Consider the following 18835-nt stretch of genomic DNA (forward strand, 5'->3'; position numbering starts at 1 on the left):
TTGTGTGTATCAGTAATTTATTTCTTTTCATAGCAGAGCAGTATTCTGTTGTATGCACACCACAGTTTGTTTATCCAGTGATCCTATTGATGGACGTTTTGGTTGTTGTCAGTTTGGGGGCTATTAAAATAAAGCTGCCGTACACATTCTTATGCGAGGCTTTGTGTGGACATCTGCTTTCTTTCCCCTCGAGGTAAATGTCTACAAGTGGATAGGATGGGTCATGTCATGTATATACATGCTTAAGTTTTTAAGACATTGCCAAACTGTTTTCTAAAGTGGTTGTACCATTTCCCACCTACAGTGTAGGAGAGTTCCAGTTGCTCCACATCCTCCCCAGGAGTTGGTATAGTCAGTCTTTTTAACAGGTATGTAGTGGTAGCTCATCATGGTTTTGATTTGCATTTCCCTAAAGACTGATGATCCTTCCATCAGCTTATTTGCCATCTGTATATCTGTAGTTAAGTGCCTGTTTAGTTTTTTTGGTCCGTTTTTTTATTGAGTTATTTGTCTTCTTATTGAATTGTAAGAGTTCTTTGTATATTCTAGTTACAGTTCTTTGTCAGATACATGTTTTGCAAATATTCTTTCCCAGTCCGTGGCTTTCCTTTTCATTTGCATGACAGTATCTTTTGAAGAACAAAAGTTTTTGTATTTTAATGAGGTACAATTTATTGATATTTTATGGTTTGTGCTTTTTTTGTCATATTTAAGAAATATTTGTGAAACCCAGGTCACTGAGATCTTTTCCTGTTTTCTTTTAGAAGTTTTATAATTTAGAAGTTTTATAATTAAGTTTTATAATTTATAATTAGCTTTACTTTTAGGTCAATGATCCATTTCAAGTTAATTTTTGTTTATGGTATAAGATAAGGTTAATTTCTTTACATATGGCTATCCAATTGTTTCAACATCATTTGTTGAAAAGATTATTTTTTCTGAATTATTTTGGCACCTTTGTCAGAAATCAGTTGATCATATATGTGTGGGTATATTGCTGGACTCTATTCTGTTTCGTTGTTTTATGTCTAAGTTTACTGCCACTGTCTTGATTACTGTAGCTTTGTAAGTGTTGAAATCAGAGAGTTTAAATTCTTCAACTTTGTTCTTTTTCAAAATTGTTTTGGCTCTTCTAGGTCCTTTGCATTTTTCATATCAATTTTAGAATGAGCTTGTCATTTTCTACAAAAAAAAATCCTGCTGGAGTCTTTATTGGGATTTCACTGAATCTTAGGTCAATTTGGGGCAAATTGACACTCTTAACAATATTAAGTCCTCCAATCCATGAACATGGGATGTTATTTCCATTTATTTAGATCTTCTTTAGTTTCTTTCAACATTTCAGTGTACAAGTCTTGCAATTCTTTTGCTAAATTCATGCCTAAGTATTTTATTTTTGATGCTATTGTAAATGGAATTGTTTTCTTAATTTCATTTTCAAATTGTTCATTGCTAGTGTACTGATAGACAATTGATATTTGTATATTGACCTTGTATCCTACAATCTTGATAAGCTCCTGCTTTGCTAAGAATTTTTATCAGGAATGGATATTGGATTTTGAGATCATTGTATGGTTTTCTTCTTTAGTCTCTTAATATGGTGAATTACATTGATTGATTTTTGAATGTTTATTCATTTCATCCTTGCATTCTGGAATAAATCCTACTTGGTCATGATGTATTAATTTTTTAAGTATCATTGGATTCAGTTTGCTGAATTTTTGTTGAGAACTCTTACATTTATGTTTGTGGAAGATATTAGTCTGTAGTTTTCTCTTTCTGGTTTTGGCATCAGGGTAATGCTGGCTTCATAGAATGTGTTAAGAAGTATTCCCTCCTCTTCAATTTTCTGGAAGAGTTTGTGTAGATTGGCATTATTTCTTCCTGAAATGTTTGGTGAAATTAGCCAATGAAGTCATCTGGGCCTTGAGTTTTCTTTGTGGGAAGATTTTTAACTACAAATCTGATTTTTTAAACTAGATATATGGCTATTTATACTATCTGTTTCTTCTTGAGTGAGCTTTGTTAGTTGTGTCCATTTCGTCTAAGTTGTCTGATTTGTTGGCATAGATTTGTTCATAATATTCCTTTATTATTTTTAATGTCCATTGGATAGTGATGATGACTTCTTTCTGTTTCTGACTTTGGTAATTTGTGTTTCTCTCTTCCTGATCAGTCAGGTTACAGGTTTATCAATTTTATTGATCTTCTTAAAGAACCAGCTTTTGGTTTCATTGATTTTCCTTATGATCTTTCTGTTTTCTATTTCACTGATTGCTGCTCATACTTTTATTTCCTTTCCTCTGCTTGTTTTGGGTTTGATTTGCTCTTTTTTCCCCCAGTTTCTTAAGGTGGAAACTTAGATCATAGTAGCTCATCTTTTTTAAGTTCTCTGTAATGTTAGTTATGTCATGTACATAGCATATTAGTATCATGATACATTTATATAGCTTATAAATGTATATTTGTTGGAGGTATAAATTAATGTTTTTAATGATAGATACGCACTGTCAAAAAAATTTGGAGACCAGCAAAAGCTTTTGATTAGAGCTCGCTCCTTATTGGAAATTTTGAGCAACAACATATCATGGGAACACAGGGATACATGATGGATGACAGAGCGTAGGATGGGGTGGATAGAATGGAGACAGGATGTCCGACAGTCACTCCCTTGGAAAAACTGTGCAGCAGCATGGAGCGGCATCAGGACACAGATGGAGCTCAGCTATCAGACTGACAGAGTTCTCACCTGAGTGGCCAGCACGGGGCACTCAGGATTGTTGTCAGAGTTGGCAGTACTAACATGTGTGAAGCACCTGGTATATACTCATATTTGAGTATACACTCAAAATATGATAGCTATTATCAAAACAAAAATGTATTTCTTTATGAATCGGAGATCATTAGATAAACCAAAGGAACTAAGTAGCACAAATATTCTAACTACGGTCATTGTCACTTAACGACGGGGATGTGTTCTGAGAAATGCATCATTAGGCCGTTTTGTCATTGTGTGAACGTCATAGAGTGAACTTACACAAACCTAGATGGCATAGCCTACCACACACCTAGGGTATGTGGTACTAATCTTATGGGACCACCGTCGTATATGTGGTCCATCGTTGACCGAAACGTCATTATGCGGCATATGACTGTACTATCTGTACCTCTTCGTGTCTGTAGTTTTGTTTTGGCCGTTTCTGTCTCAGCCTATTCTCAGATGATTGGTGTTTTTCTTTTTGTTTTCTCAGATGCTTTTTAAGCAGTCAAAAATCCCTTAGTCTATATGTCCAGTTCACACTTACTGCTCTGTGCTGTCTTACTAGGAGCTGTTCTCACTTTGCCTGATCTGCCTGTCATGGTAGTCAGGACAGTCTCCAGCTGGGGTGGCAGGAAGCAATCCATTCAGAGCCTCCTGGAGCCTCCCAGAGTGGAGGCCCCACCTGTGGGCAGCTACCCCTTGGGACTCCACACGGCCTTGTGAGTGGATCACATCTCATGGTGGCAGCAGCACCCGCCCACACGTGAGGAGCACTTGTGTGCCAGGCCCAGGGCACAACTCTCTGTTCACGTGTGGGTGCCCTTTACTCCTTAACCTCGCAGGGCAGGTGCCTCTCTCCCCAGGCCCGGAGAGGCAGGCTGGGGTCCAGATCTGCCGCCCAGCTGCGCTCTTAATCCCCACACTGGTCCTGTGAGAGCATTGCGCGTAGACCCAAATGGACAGGAAAGCACTTGGGGGACCACCCAGGAGATCCCCTCACCCAGCTCCCTCGGAGCTGTTGTTTCCTCGCTTCAAAGTCCCAGTTGGAATGAGACAGTAACAGTAATTCAACTTCATAATTGATCCTCATTTTTAAAACATATTATTGTCTGTCGTGATAATAAAAGTAGTTTCGTTGAAAATAGTAGCTAACATTTGTAGAGAGCTTGTGCCAGTCACTGAGCCCAAGGCTTTGCCCATCTCATTTAATCACTGCAACACTCCCAACAAGTAGACACCGTTACTTTCCCATTTTACGGATAGTCAGGGGGCTGGAAAGCCCGAGCTTCCCACTGTTTGTGTGATGCACAGTCTCGTGCGTGGTCGCCCGACCCCTCATCCAGCTCGTTGTGTCGTATTCTCTCTCGCTCCCTGTGCTCCACATTGCTGGCCTGTTCTTTTCATCTCGCCTCCTGCTTCAGGGCCTTTGCATGTGCCGGTTTCTCCGCCTGCGATGGTCCCTTCCCTCCTCCCAGCAGCTCCCTGGCTTTTCGTTCTTCCCTCCATCTCTTCCCCTGGATCACTCAGCTCTCTGGCATTGCCTCCTCAGGGAGATCTGCCCTGCATCCCCCGTCCAGTCCCCCTCCGTTGTGCTCTCACAGCTTCCTTTTCCACTCTTTGTGGCTCTTTAGTTGACGTGTGGATTCTTTGATTCATATTGTCTCCCGTTAGGCTGTGAGCTCCAGAGCATGGGGACCATGTCTTTGCTTGTTTTAGTTTTAGCTGTCTCTTGAGTTCCTGGCAGCTACGTGAGCCGGGCACACAGCAGGACTCGGGTAGTATTCGTTGCATGAGTGGAGTAGCCTAGGGGAACCTGTGCGTTGCCCACAGCGACATCAGCATCTTTTCCCGCCAGCTCCACTGATCCTGCGCGGTTGGTTGGCTGTGGAGCTACGTGTGCCGGCCAAACTCTGGACATGCTGTGTGGTCCTCTGAGATCAGGACGTGGGATCCACTGGCTCCGTAGGGACAGGCACAGGTGCTTTACCCCAGCTCAGCCGGCGTCTCCCTTGTCTCCCTGCCTCTGGAGCGTTCGCCTCCTGACCCGCCACTCCATCCCACCATGTGTACAGCCGGGGTCGTGTGCTGCCGCTCGATGGGTGCTGCTGAGGCGCAGGTGGGTTCGCTCCTGTAACACACTTAGAATAGTACCTGGCACAGGACCCTTTAAAGCTCCTAGGTGATTCTAACGTGCAGCCAGGCTGAGAAGGCACCAGGTTAGGATTTTGACCGAGTGCACACACCTTTTGGCAGAGCAGAGAGAGGCCAGGCAATAACAGGGGCTTATCCCACCTCTTTAGCTGGATACTCACAACTCGTCTTTTAAAATGAGGGGGAAATAAATTTAAATGACTTGAACATGGTGAGCGCTTCTTCTTCTTCTTTTTTTTTTTTTTGTGAGGAAGATCGGCCCTGGGCTAACATGCGTGCCCATCTTCCTCTACTTTATATGTGAGACGCCTTCCACAGCATGACTTGATAAGTGAGTCATAGGTCCACGTCTGGGATCCAGACCTGCAAACCCCAGGCTGCCAAAGCGCAGCGCCCGAACTTAACCACTATGCCGCCGGGCTGGCCCCAGTGAGCACTTCTTAATGCTTGTCTTTTAGACTGATCAGAGGGTGTTGGTGGCTCCCCCAGGACTCAGGCTCCAGCAGCCACGGTTTTCAGCTGTGGCAAGCTTTAAAAATTACTGAGGCCGGGGTCCCGCCCTCTGAGATTGGTCTGGAGTGTGGCCTGGGAGTGGGCATTTTAAAACCTCCCCAGATGGTTCCAGTAAACAGCCAGGGCTGAGAGCCATTGGGCTACTGGACCACAGGCGGGTGGCCTCAGGTGCAAGGCTGAGAGCTGTGGGTTTGATGGGGAGCTGGGGCTACCTTCCATTGGTTCCTTCCCTTCCCCCCGCCCCCTCGCATCACCTGTCAGAGCCTGTGAGGATGGGCTCCTGTGTGCTGTTCTGGAGCGAGGGCCACGGCTTTCCTTAGTTCAGTGGTTCCCGAAGTTGGCTGCATATTAGAATCACTTGGGGATTTTTAAGAATTCCAAAGCCCAGGCCACACCCCAGACTGATTAAACCACAGTCACTGGGGGTGGGACACAGGTGGCATTAATTTTTGAAGTTGCTCCCTAAGCAATTCCAAAATGTACAGACAAGTCTGAGAACCGCTGCCTTAGGTTCTCAGCTGGGTCCTTGGTCTGGAATACGGCAAACATCACCATCCCTGAGACCGCGGGGATCCGCTGCCCAAGGTGCTCTATGTGCAGACCTCTTCTTAAGTTTCTTTTCTTTTTTTTAAGAGTTCTTTGTACTTGTTATTTTTTAGAGCAGTTTTAGGCTTACAGAAAAATTGGTGAGAAAGTACAGAGAGTTCCCATATTCTACCCCACACACAGGGTTTCTCCTGTTAGTAACATCTTGCATTAGTGTGGTATATTTGTTAGGATTGATGAGCCATTATTGATACGTTATTATTAACTGAAATCCATTGTTTAAATTGGGGTTCACTCTTTGTGCTGTCCAGTTCTATGGGATTGATAAATGTATGACGTGTCCATCATCACTGTACCGTACAGAATAGTTTCACTGCTCTAAAAAGCCTCTGCTCTGCCTGTTCATTCCTCCCTCCCTCCCTCCAAACCCCTGGCAACGCCTGGTCTTTTTACTGTCTCTGTGGTTTTGCCTTTTCCAGGATGTCATGTAGTTGGAATCATACGGTGTGTAGCCTTTTCAGACTGCCTTCTTTCCCTTAACGATATGCATTGGAGGTTTCTCCATGTCTTTTCGTAGCTCGATAGCTTATTTCTTTTTATCACTCAATAGTATTCCATTGTCTGAGTGTACCACAGTTTGTTTATCCATTCACGTATTGAAGGACATTTGAGTGGCTTCCATTTATTGACAGTTATGAACAAAGCTGCTGTAAACATTCATGTGCAGCTTTTCGTGTGGGCATACATTTTCAGTTCATTTGGGTAAATACCAAGGAGCACAGTTGCTGGATTGTATGGTGAGAATATGTTTAGTTTCGTAAGAAATTGCCAGACTGGTTTCCACAATGGCTGTACCATCTTGCATTCCCACCAACAATGGATGAGAGTTCCTGTTGCTCCACAGCCTCCCCAGCATTTGGTGTCTTCTGTTTCATTTTATTCCAGAGATCAGGAATATTCCAGAAATCTCAAGTTCAGAAATCCAAAGTGAGAGAGAACCTGGTGGGCCCTGCATTCAGAGACATTACTGGGAGCTCTTTGTTTGAGTCTAAATCAGTCTCAAATTCTTGCTTTTTAAACTTGAGGGGGTGATTTGCTACTGCATTCCCGAGTCACACTGAGGGGGCCTTGCATCCTTAAGAACAACCCAAGAATGCATGCTTAGGTGGCAAAGTGAGGAAGTGGTTGCTTGGAGTTGAGACGTAGTGGCTGTGCCTCTAGCAGCCGCCTTGGACCCTGAGGTGACTTTGAGAATGAGAGGAACATGCCAAGAATGGCAGAGCAGAAGATGGGCACCCATGATCCTACACACCAGTCAGGTCCCTGCACCAGTGTGGCTCGCCTACCTCCAGACTTCTTTTTTTTTTTTTTGGTGAGGAAGATCAGCCCTGAGCTAACATCTGCCAATCCTCTTCCTTTTTTTTTTTTTTTTTTGCTAAGGAAGACTGGCCCTGGGCTATCATCCGTGCCCTTCTTCCTTCATTTTATATGGGATGCCGCCACAGCATGGCTTGACAACCAGTGCATTGGTGCGCACCCGGGATCGGGATCCGAATCCTGGGCTGCCAGCAGCGGAGCGCATGTACTTAACTGCTACGCCATGGGGCCGGCCCCCAGACTTCTTTTTCATCAGTGAGAAATAAAATTCTAACTTATTTAGGCCCAGGTGACTTTTTTGTTTTGTTTTTGGTCTTTTTGTTATTTGTAGCTGAACCTAATTCTAGCAGATACGAGTGGTTCAGTGTTGGCACAATGCAAGTCTGTCCTACACCCGGGGGCCCAGAATGCTCAACGATGTTAGGTGACACCAGGCAGTGGTGTGAGTTACAGAGGACAGGAGAGAGGAGAGGTGGCCTGGGGACGGCATCATCTGCCTTGTACACACCCTCACGCCCATGAGTAAATGGACCAGGGGTTGACAGAGGCTCAGAGTGTGTGTGTGTGTGTGTGTGTGTGTGTGTGTGTGTGTTGAGGGATGTATGTGTGTGGATCGGTGAGGTGTGTTGGTGTTGTGGGGTGTGTGTGGGGGGTGAGTACATGGGTGTATATGTGTGTGGGGATATGTGTGTGTATATGTGGTATGTGTGTGGTGAGTATGAGTGTGGTATGCATGTGTTGGGTGTGTGTGTGGATAGGTGGTATGTGTATATGGTATGTTTGGATTGGTGTGTGTGTATGTGTGGGGGGTGTGCATGTGTGTGTGGTGGGTGGATATATGGGTGTATGTGTGGGGGGTGTGCATTGTGTGTGGTGGGTGGATGTATGGGTGTATGTGTGGGGGTGTGCATTGTGTGTGGTGGGTGGATGTATGAGTGTACATGTTGGGGGATGTGCGTGTGTGTGGTGGGTGGATGTATGGGTATATGTGTAGGGGGTGTGCATGTGTGTGTGGTGGGTGGATATATGGGTGTACGTGTGTGGGGTGTGCATGTGTGTGTGGTGGGTGGCTATGTGGGTGTACGTGTGTGGGGTGTGCATGTGTGGTGTGGGTGGATATATGGGTGTGTGTGTGGGGGTGTGCATGTGTGTGGTGTGGGTGGATATATGGGTGTACGTTAGGGAGGTGTGCATGTGTGGTGTGGGTGGATATATGGGTGTACGTTAGGGGGGTGTGCATGTGTGGCGTGGGTGGATATATGGGTGTACGTGTGGGGGGGTGTGCATGTGTGGTGGGTGGATATATGGGTGTATGTGTGGGGTGTGCATGTGTGTGTGGTGGGTGGATGTATGGGTGTATGTGTGCATATGGGTGTGTGGGGGGAGTGGGTGCAGGCTGCGTTACAGCAAGGCAGGCAGGGAGGTTATGGGGGCGCCAAAGGGAGGGCCTCAGCTCAGGTTGAGTGGGAAGAAAAGGGAAGATGAAGGGGCCAGTGGGGTGGATTGCATAGCAGAGAAGGAACAAAAAAGATTTTGAAAGAACGTGGGTAGAGCAGGTCTGGAGAAGGAGCCAGTGTGGGTGAGAGCTTCCCGAGGTCCTTCTGGGCTGCAGTTCTCTATGGTGAGAGGCAGCGTCGGGGCGGGAGCGTTAGGCTCTGTCCTGTGCTCACACTGTAGTCGCGGCAATGGACTGTGCATGTTTTTACAGTATGGAATTGATAGGATTCTGTGTTTTCACCCCAGACGTGAATCCTTTTGATAATGGCACTCCCTCCTCACAAGACCGGTTGCTTCCCTCTGCCGTTCCTTCTTGCCCCAGTCTGCAAAGTGGGCGGATCCCTCTCCCTCTCCCCAGCCTCCCGCCCCTCTGTCCTCACCCCCCCACCCCTGGGCTCTGCACCTGCCCCGGCACCCTGGGCTCCTTGTGGACCTGAAGCAAGGACTGCGCCCTGGCCTCAGGTCTCTGCGAGGCTCTTTCTTCTGTCTGTAACATCGCCCCCCGCAACCCCTTGACCACCTTTCTTCCATGCCATTTATACCACCTGGCATCGTTTGTATATTTATTTTTCTTATACGTTGTCTGTTTCCCCACCAAACCATCAGCTCCCTGAGACCAAGACTTCTGTCTCTTGTTCACTGCTGGGCCCCGGTATTTAGAACACCCCGTGGTGTTCAGTTACCATTTGTTGAGCAAATAAAAATTTTAAATGACTAAAGCTAAAGCTGATATTGAAACAAGTTTAAATTTCAATACAAAAGCGCTGAGGGAAGTTAAGTAATTAGAGTTGGGAAGATAAGAAACAATAAGATTTTAAGCCTCCCCTAAGTGTTGTGAGCCGCGTACTCCAGTTAGGACTGGGGCTCAGTCTGGTGGGTCAGTAGCTTGTTTTCTTGTAGGAAGCAGCATCCGCCTTTAAGGCTGGTGGGAACTCCCCCCGCTGTGCACTGTGGGGTCTCTGAGGTGGTGTCAGAGAATCAGGACCCAGGCAGTTGGTGCCGCGTGGCCCCCCGGTGCGGTCACCCCACAATTCTCATTGGCAGCTTGGCTAGGGGGTCGGGAAAGGGGGGCGAACAAGAACAGAGGACTGTGGACCCTGCTGTCTGTCGTCTTACCCCTAAGGCCCAAGATGAGAGCTGGTGGGTGAGACCAAGGGATGGTGGAGGCCTAGCGGGGCAGGCGGGCGCCGAGGAGCTTCTTGGAATGTGCATGGTTTTCCCATTCCACGCAAGCGGTGCCAGGAGAGTGGTGGCGTTACGTGAAGCAACAGCTTCTTCTGAGGCACAGATGGAAAAGTCCCTTTGATTTTAGGCCTGATGCTTTTCTTCCCCTGCCTTCCCCCGAAGCATCAGTTCCATCCCCAGAAAGCCCTCAAAAGGGACGCTTTCAGACGCGCAGCCTCTAAACAGAGCCCAGATGCTCGGGCTGTTAGCGCTGGTGCTCCCCTGGGGAATCGCCTCAGATGACTGTGCTGTGGGCGTGGAGAAACCGAGTTAGGGAGACGGCGCTGGCAGCTTCGCGTCTGAGCTGCTTCTGTGTCAGCTCTCCTGAAAACCCTCATTCGGGGCAAACAGCGCTCAGGAAAAGCACGTGGCCTGCTCATAAGCCGTGTTAATTATGGGCTCTCAGCACCTGTCGTCACTCACCAACTTCCGGGGCTGGTGACCAGCCTGATTTACCCCGAGGCAGCCCGGGCCCCTTTCTCTGAAACTGCGCCTGATGCACAGCCTGGGTCAAGCTGTGGCCTGGAGTAGTTACTGGGTAGGAGCAGGGAAGAGGCCCGGTGGCGGTTCCAGGCTTGAAGCGGCTGGAGTAGGCGCTGCCTCTGTCGAGGGCATTTACAGCAGCAGATGCACCTGTGGGGCAGAGGTGGGAGGCCGAGGGCTGGCCGCACAGCAGCCTTTGGGGTCCTAGACTGCTGGCAGGATGTTCCCACCCAGCTGGGCCTCCCAGGGCCTCGCCCGAGGTTGATGCTCTTTCCACACGCATCTTCCCCTCCCTGGAAAGTGCGTAGGCCCGCCCACACATTCATGCACGTACGGGCACAGTCCCCCGAGGGCGCTGGCACCCAGTTCCCTCTCTCGAGTGGAGTCTCATTGTGTTTTGCAGACTTCATTCTTCCCAGGTCGTTTGAGAAGCGGGCAAGGGGTATCATTACCCTTCTCTTGCTTGTTAAGTTGCCCGAGAGGAAAAAAACAAACAAGAAAGTTTTTCCTCCTCCGAGAGTCTAATTACTTGTTGGGTGAGCGCGACCCATATACATTTCCGAAGAGGGAGACAATTCGATGCCGTTGGAAGAAACGTCCTGGGGTGGGATTCAGAGACCCTCTGCCCGCCGTTCCTCCATCTGCTGGCTCTGCAGCCATACCAGACTGTTTCCGAAACTTCTTGTTGAGTTTAGGATGCTCTGTTTCTTGCCTTGGGTCACGGACTTGCTGTGCCCTTTCATGCCTCTCTGCCTTTGTCATTTCTGTCCCTTCACTGGGCGTGTGCTTCCTTTCCCATCACTTGTGGTGTGTTCCTTGCCTTCCCCTGTCTTCCTGCCCCCAATTAACTCCCGGTCCTCTGAGCAGGCTCTGCATCTTTGACCTGCTTTGGTTTTTGCACAAACACACTCTCTTGTATTATTTATCTGCTTGGCTGCTCGTCCTCCTAGACTGTGAGCTCCCTGAGGTCAAGGGGTCCACCAGGTCACCTTTTTATGTTTGGCACCTGGCGTGGTTCCTGCACACGTGGGCTGCCTCGAGGTGGGCCCTTAGGAGGAAACACGTACCCTCCAGGATGGCGGAGGTTCAAGCCGGCACTGCTCATGTGCCCCGAGCCCAGTTTCCAGGTTCTTCATTCCGATGCCTCACCTGTCATCAAATTCAACATTTGTGTTCTTGATGCTGCCAGTTTATCTTGTGACTTGTTTTCAGTTTCCCTCTTAGTCGTGTACTACTTGGTCACGTTTGTTTAGGATTCTCTCTCTTTGTTCATTCAGCTTCCTCCGTACACCAGCCACTCCTCTGGGCCCTGGGTGTGCAGGGGTGAACAACGGAGACGTGGTCCCTGCCCTCATGGAGCTTACATTCTAATGGGCAGAGACGGACCAGAAGCACGTAGACCAATAAATAAGATAGTGTGGAGGGATGCTGGGGTGGAGACATGGACTCTGCCTCTTGATGACACATAGGGAGGTCACAGTGCAGAAGAGCAGGTGGGATGGGAGATACTGTCCCATCTTTGGGAAGTATGCTCTGCCGCACTGATTTTTATTTTTCTATTCTCTTGGTTCTGAAAATATCCTTAAATAGTCTGACAGAAGAAAAGGCCCTGGGTCCCTAAGGTTTTTCCTCTTTGTTGATGCGGTCAGGTTATCATTCATGTTTTGTTAAACTAGTCAAGAGAGAATGGTACTCACAGTTCGAGATGGCTGAGAAGACACCTCCCAGGCTGCAAAGGGTGCCCCTGGCAGGGCCTGTGGCCCTGGGAACACCCAGATGTTGCAGCAAGGGCGATGTGGAGTCAGCAGGAGGCTCAGAGCTGGCCTCAGCCCTAAGTGGCAGAGAGCCCAGGTGCTGAGACTAGTGTCTTCTGAGTCTCGCAGCTTTGAGGCCTCTGGTTCAGAACTCTTCATCTGGCTCAGCTCCGGGCGGCTCAGCGCCCTGAGACTGCCTGATGGAGATGGTCAGGGTCCCGCCGTCCCAGGCCCTTGCACTTCAAGGTGGCCGTAGCTCGAAGACTGGAGAATGAACGTGAGGTTCCCAAAGCTCCAGCAAGTGTCTGAGAACCACTGGTTGCTTCATTTGTGCAGATAACACCTACAGTGCCAGAGACTGGTCCCTCAGGCCGGGAGTCGTCATGCCCAGCCCCTCCTGTGGGGACTGTGTCCTGTCCTCTGCCCCTCTAACCCTCTGCCCTCCCTTGGCCTGACAGATGAAGACACGCACTTGTGGTGCCCCTCGCTGCAAGAGGTCAAGGAGGCGTTTCACAGCCTGGGAGCCTACAGCCCTGCTCTGTACCCCCAGGGGCCCTTCCGGCACGGTGGCAGGTGAGTACTTCCCCTTCCTCACAGCCGTTTCTCATTTGTTCAGCAGGTACTGAACTCAGTTCAGATCCATCAAACTGTACACATTAGATATGTGCAGGTTTTTCCGTACCAGTTACACCTCAGTAAAAATGTTTAAAAACAACAAAATAGTACCAAAGAAAGAGAGATTCTTCTAAACACATATTCATGCTAAGAAATATTAAAGTATTTCCTGTTCTATAAATGTAATACAACTGGCCATTCATTGTACAAAACTGTTGATTTTAGTATTGTTTGTGCTATGCATCCTCAGCTCAACGAGCATAAATTAGAAAAAGGAAAGATTTCCTCTGGTTATTATATAAAATGATGTGCATTTTTTTGAAGTAAAAAAAAAAAAGTTACTGAACTCTGGGCCCTAGCCCACCAGGTGAAGCAAAGTCTGAGGGAATTACAGAACAACCACACATGAGTACCTGTGGATATAAGTGTCACACCAGGAATGGCGTGTGAATTACCACGCTCCCAGCCTCGGGGGCCCGGAAGAACCAGGCCGGGAAGAGTCTTGCTGCCTTGGCTGACGTCTGCTCCTGCCCCTTCCTGACTCAGAGCCCTCACTGCCCCTCCTCTTCCAAGACCTGTCCCAGTCTCTCTGGTCTATCTCCAGGCCTCTCTTTTGGCCCATTACCTAATATCACCTCATGGCCAACAAGGCAGTTTTACATGTAATTTCCACAGTGCTCCATTTTGTTTTGTGGGTGCCCCCTTTGTGCACTGGGTTGGGTTCCGGAGTGAGGAGGACAGTGATGCTAATTTGCATATGTGTTGTCTCTGCCCTCTAGGAACAGAGCCATAGAATACGTAAATGACTGTCGTTGGGTGGATGGTGACTAGATCTGGGTTGCAAAAGTGTTACATATCATAAGCTTATTCTACACATTATAGCACATCCGAAGTCTTTCTTGAGAATTCTTTGAGAAGTGGTTTGAGATCCCTGGACAGGCTGTTACATGGGAGCCATCCCCATCCTGCCAGTGATCCCTGGGCCCCAGGGGGTGCCAGGACCCTTTCCCTCACAGGATGTTCCTCTGCAAGGAAGGTCGGGGAAGGCCAAAGCTTTCTTAAGAACCTGTTCTACGACTGTGTTTAGTAATTGTCTGCCAAACCAAACCAGACCAAACCACGCTCGCTCTGCTATAAATACCCTGCGCGTGTGCCAGCCTGCCGCGCTCCTGCCCCCTCCCCCTCAGAGTTCCTTGTCTGGTCTAATAATCCACTTGCCTCCTCCCCAACACAGAGCCTCTGTCATACTCCGTTCTAGGATGAGTCGGGGAAAGAATCACACTCAGAAAAACAAATGCATGTCGGGGGGAGGGTCTGGGGGCCCTGCAGGGTTCAGAAGGGCCACTGCTAACTGTTCAGAGGCGCACCTGGTGTACTCTTGGGAAGCGGGAGGTGGCACTGGAGGCTTGTAACCAACGGCTTTACTCTGCACTTTGCCAAGAGCTGCTTTCCCCTGCCCTCCCTTCTCCTTCCCCCAGGATTTGAGGCTTCCTGCCCCTTATGCTTCAGGACAAACCCACCCTCTCTGCCTATGGGCATTAGACCTGTGGCCGTTTAAACATCATACTTGGGAACACAGACCTCCGCGTGCAGACTTCCAACTTTACCGGGCGCAGTCAGCCCTGTGTGGGAGGACGGCGCAGAGTGCTGCCGGAGCCACACGGTCGCGTTCCCAGATGTGCTGTTTGACACCCCTGCCTCTTTCCTTGGGCCCCACACCTTGAACTGGCTGTTGGCACTGGTGCCCAGCAGAGGATTCAGAACTGGCTAGGCCGCAGGGGTGATTTCCCTGTTGTGGCTCTGTAAGAGCAGCCTGGGACCACCCTGCCACGCCACTCAGCCTGGGGACATTTGTCTGCCTGAACACAACCTCCTTTTGAGAAGCAAACAGACATGTCCTGGAGCCCTCTCCTGTGACCTCCCTGGAGTAGGGGGTGGCAGAGATGCTTGGGCAGGTTTCCTGGGTTGCTGGCTCGCTGCAGCACTTGGGGAAGCTCTGGGAGTCATGGGGTTGGAAGACAACTCCTCTAGAGTATTCAGGAAACATCAAGAAGGTTCTAGCATCTCCTCCATCTAGGGTTGTGGCATCCTTTATGGATACGTGAGCCACGAGGGAAACTTCAGGACAGGCTGCCTTCTCCCCACCGTCCTCCTCATCCATTCCTGACCAAGCTCAGAGGCTCTTCCCATGCGAGCTGGTTGCACGTCAGGCACTTCTCTGCTGACTTCCGGGGATGTCCCCATCTAGGGCTTCCCTGACAGAACAGATGCTCTGGGGCACCCACAGAGCCTCGTAAATGCCAAGGCTGAAATGAGGGGCTGAGATGTCTCTGCACATGACCCTACGACTTGGCTCTCTTTCTAGTTCCTGTGAGAAAGACAGGTCTTTCAGCATTTGTTCCAAATCGCAGATTTCCTTGAAAACCCATCACCATCTCATCGAATGCTTCAAGATGTCCTTTCAGAAAGAGACAGCCCTTCTGCTGCCGGGCCTTGCGGATCGTCTGATGTCTGCCTTGTTGCAAATAGAGTAGCACTCTGCCCAGATGAGGCTGGGGAGGGAGAAATCGGGAGGACATTTGGGGGCAAAAGGGCAGAAGAGGAGGGACCAGAGCAGGAACACAGAGTAAGAAACGGGAGCGAGAGCTTCAGCATCCTCAGAAGGGGCTTGTGCCACACGGCTTCACAGACCCTCTTGTCAGGTGCCCCCAGTCTCACCTGGGAAGACAGGAAAGGGCCTTAGGTAGCAGTGGCTGGTCTTCGAAGGCTGTTCCCTGATTAGAAAGCCCAGCTGGAGAGCTCTGGTCAGATACTCAGGACTGGCCACTGCTCTTGCCTGGTGTTCAAGCCTCGTCCCGTTGGTTCTCTGAGAGCTTAGCCTGGGGCAGAGGCAAATCGGGTAAATAAATGACAGTCCATTGAAACGGCATCCTGGGGCCGGCCCGGTGGTGTAGTGGTTAAGTGCGCGCACTCCGCTTCGGCGGCCTGAGAGTTCGCAGGTTCCGATCCCAGGCGCGCACTGGTGCACCGCTCATCAAGCCGTGCTGTGGCGGCGTCCCGTATAAAGTAGAGGAAGATGGGCACAGATGTTAGCCCAGGGCCAGTCTTCTCGGCAAAAAGAGGAGGAATAGCATCGGATTTTAGATCAGGGCTGATCTTCCTCACAAAAAAAAAAAGAAAAGAAGAAAGGGCGTCCTGTTAAGTGTGGGGGCAGTTGGTAACTGGCAGGCCTGGGACAGTGTAATTCAATCCAGGTAAAATTTGCTTCTCTCTCCCTTTCATTAGCTCAGCATCGATTGTTCTTCACTGCATTGACCTCGGCTGTAGAGCCGAGATGACAGGTCCATTTGGCTTGGCGGTACGGGCCTAGGGCAGAGCACCCTGCTCACAGCCTGCATGGCGGGGCCCCTGACCGCTGGGCGCCTTCGGAAGGGCCCTCGAGTATGGGTGGCAGCAGTGCTCAGACACTTCCCTCTCCATCATTCCGCTGGGGCTGTCGGGGCACTGCACAGATAGGAACTTTATTATTTCTTTCAGCCCTGGAGGAAAACAAATATTGAAACTGACATAGAGGTCAGGGAGTGCCCCTCTCAAGATTACTTAATAAGTGTAGAACAGTGTCGTCGTGACCCAAACTCCAGCTCCTGGATGCTGGCCACAGGCCGCAAGTCTTACCCCAGCCAGCCTGGGGTGGGGTGGGGGCTGAGGGGCCGGGTGGGACAGGGAAGCTGCTTTGCTCCGAGTCCAGTGGTGGGACCGGCAGCTCGCCCTTAACCTTCTGAGTCCGGGGGGGGGGAGGGCGGTTATTAGGCCGTGAATTCCGTGGCCTCCTGCTGGAGCAGTGGGGAGGCCTGAGGATCAGCTGATACTGCATCCCAGAACAGCAGTCACAGACGCCGTCATTGCAATCAAGTGGTTCCTCAGAACGGCAGGGTATAGAGGACCTCGTTGTACTGCCTGCTGTTCCCGAGGAGAGGCGGGCGGCACAGGGAAATGCTGGAGCCCGTGCGGCACCGGGAGGCTGTCCGCCCTCTCCGCTTGGGAAGGTTGGCATTCCTTCTCGAGAAGGAGAGGGGCGCTTGTCACAGCCACACTTCCCCTCCCCAGCTCGGAGAAGACGCATCACCAAGCTCACACTTTCTACACTCCTCCTCCCTCTGGCAGCACCAAACTGTCTGAAAGCCCGTTCCTCTTCAGCAGAGTCACGAAGTCGACTCCGTGACTGCCCCCACCCCTTGGGAAATCTGAGAGCATTCCCATCCATGCTTGCGTGTCCCGTGCACACTCACAGGCTGGTACAAACCTGAGCTCTGTCTCACGTACCGACCCAGGCTCAGTGTGTGCCCAGGTATGCGAATGCCTGCCTCACCCATTCTCTGGCCGTAATAAATGCTAAAATCTGGAAGAACGGGCGAGCCCAGTCCTAGCCCCCCACAACTTTGGTTTGTTGGCACCAACTTCACAGGTGCCCAGAGATGGATTTCTCCTTCCTCCCCTCTGAGAAGGAGCACCAGTGCCAACAAGCAAAAAAGAGCAGAGGCTTTTCACTCCCACATGCAGGAACGGCGCTCTTCCCTTGTCAGTGGCCGGGGTGGCTACACCAGAGGCTGTAATTGTCGACAGTGTTGTTGTCATCATCAACATCTTCATTTGTAGAGAGCACACTGTTAGCAGGAACCCCAAGCTAGTTAAAAAGAGTGGAGAAGTGGGTGAGACAGCAAAGGGAGCCTTGTCGTAAGCTCTCCTCACATACGTAAGATCAACAGTATGTGTTTGGCCAGGGAGAGAGAACCATTTAGTGAGATAGGTCCTGCTCAGTGTTTCATCCAGTGATTGTGTGCCTGGGAAGCTTATGCAAAGAGTAGTGTGACTGCTGGCCACTAATGCCTGTCTCACTGTAAGGGTCTTGCCACCTGAGTGTGACTCTGGTCTTTAAAGAGGGGTTTTTTGTTTTTTTTTTGGTGAGGGAGATTAGTCCTGAGGTAACATCTGATGCCAATCCTCCTCTTTTTGCTGAGGAAGACTGGCCCTGGGCTAACATCCGTGCCCATCTTCCTCTACTTTATGTGGGATGCTGCCACGGCATAGCTCCATAAGCGGTGTGGCGGTCCACGCTTGGGATCCGAACCCGTGAACCCTGGGCCCCCGCAGCGGAGCGTGCGCACTTACCACTGTGCCCCCGGGCCAGCCCCAAAGGTGGGTTTTTTATATGACCCTGGCCTCTAACTTCATCTGGACTCAACCAGATCTGCTTCCTCACTAGGGGAAAACTGGCCATGCTGGGCTTCCTGGTGGACAGCATGTTGGTGTGACACCTTTGGAGAGTTTTCAAGGATCTTTTTTACTCTGATTTTCACCTTACTTGCTGACTTTGGAAACTAACCCTAGTGCAAGCTGCAACGTAGTGTAATTTTCAGTGCATGCAAAGAGTCACCATACCCATATGGACAAAGAACTCTTCTGAGGAAGACTCTCTTGGGGTAATGGAGTATGGTTTTCTGGTTTCCGAGTTCCAGAAAACTAAAGCTGAAGGCTGACCGGAATGGCAGCATGGGGGAGCCAGCCCCCAAGAGGGCCCCAGTGATCCCACCTCTTGGTATTCATCCCCTGTGTATTCCTCTCCCATATTGAGTCAAGTTGGCCTGTGTAGCCAGTAGAAATCAGCAGAAGTGATGGGCTGTCACTTCCAAGATTAGGTTATAAAAGGCTGCGGCTTCTGTCTCGCGCATTCTCCTCTCTCAGATCACTCGCTTTAGGGGAGGTCAAGCTGCCATGTTGAGGAACTCTGTAGAGAGGCCCACATGGCAAGAACCTGAGGCCTGCTGGTGGCTACGTGAGTAAGCTTGGAAGCAGCTCCTCCAGCCCAGTCAAGTCTGAGATGACTGCAGCACCGCCCCCCCCCCAACATCTTGGA

The 18835-nt window shown here is 49.7% G+C and overlaps 1 protein-coding gene across 1 annotated transcript in view; it reads left to right on the plus strand.

Annotated features, from left to right (window-relative positions):
- Positions 1-18835, plus strand: part of FAM178B (family with sequence similarity 178 member B) — a 107981-nt gene that overhangs the window by 46166 nt on the left and 42980 nt on the right. The window contains exon 9 of the mRNA XM_058534517.1: positions 12765-12879. Within this exon, the coding sequence (XP_058390500.1) occupies positions 12765-12879 (115 nt within the window). The remainder of the gene's footprint in view (positions 1-12764; positions 12880-18835) is intronic.

The sequence above is a fragment of the Diceros bicornis genome, chromosome 40 (genome assembly GCF_020826845.1).
Source record: "Diceros bicornis minor isolate mBicDic1 chromosome 40, mDicBic1.mat.cur, whole genome shotgun sequence".
NCBI classification, from domain to species: Eukaryota; Metazoa; Chordata; class Mammalia; order Perissodactyla; family Rhinocerotidae; genus Diceros; species Diceros bicornis.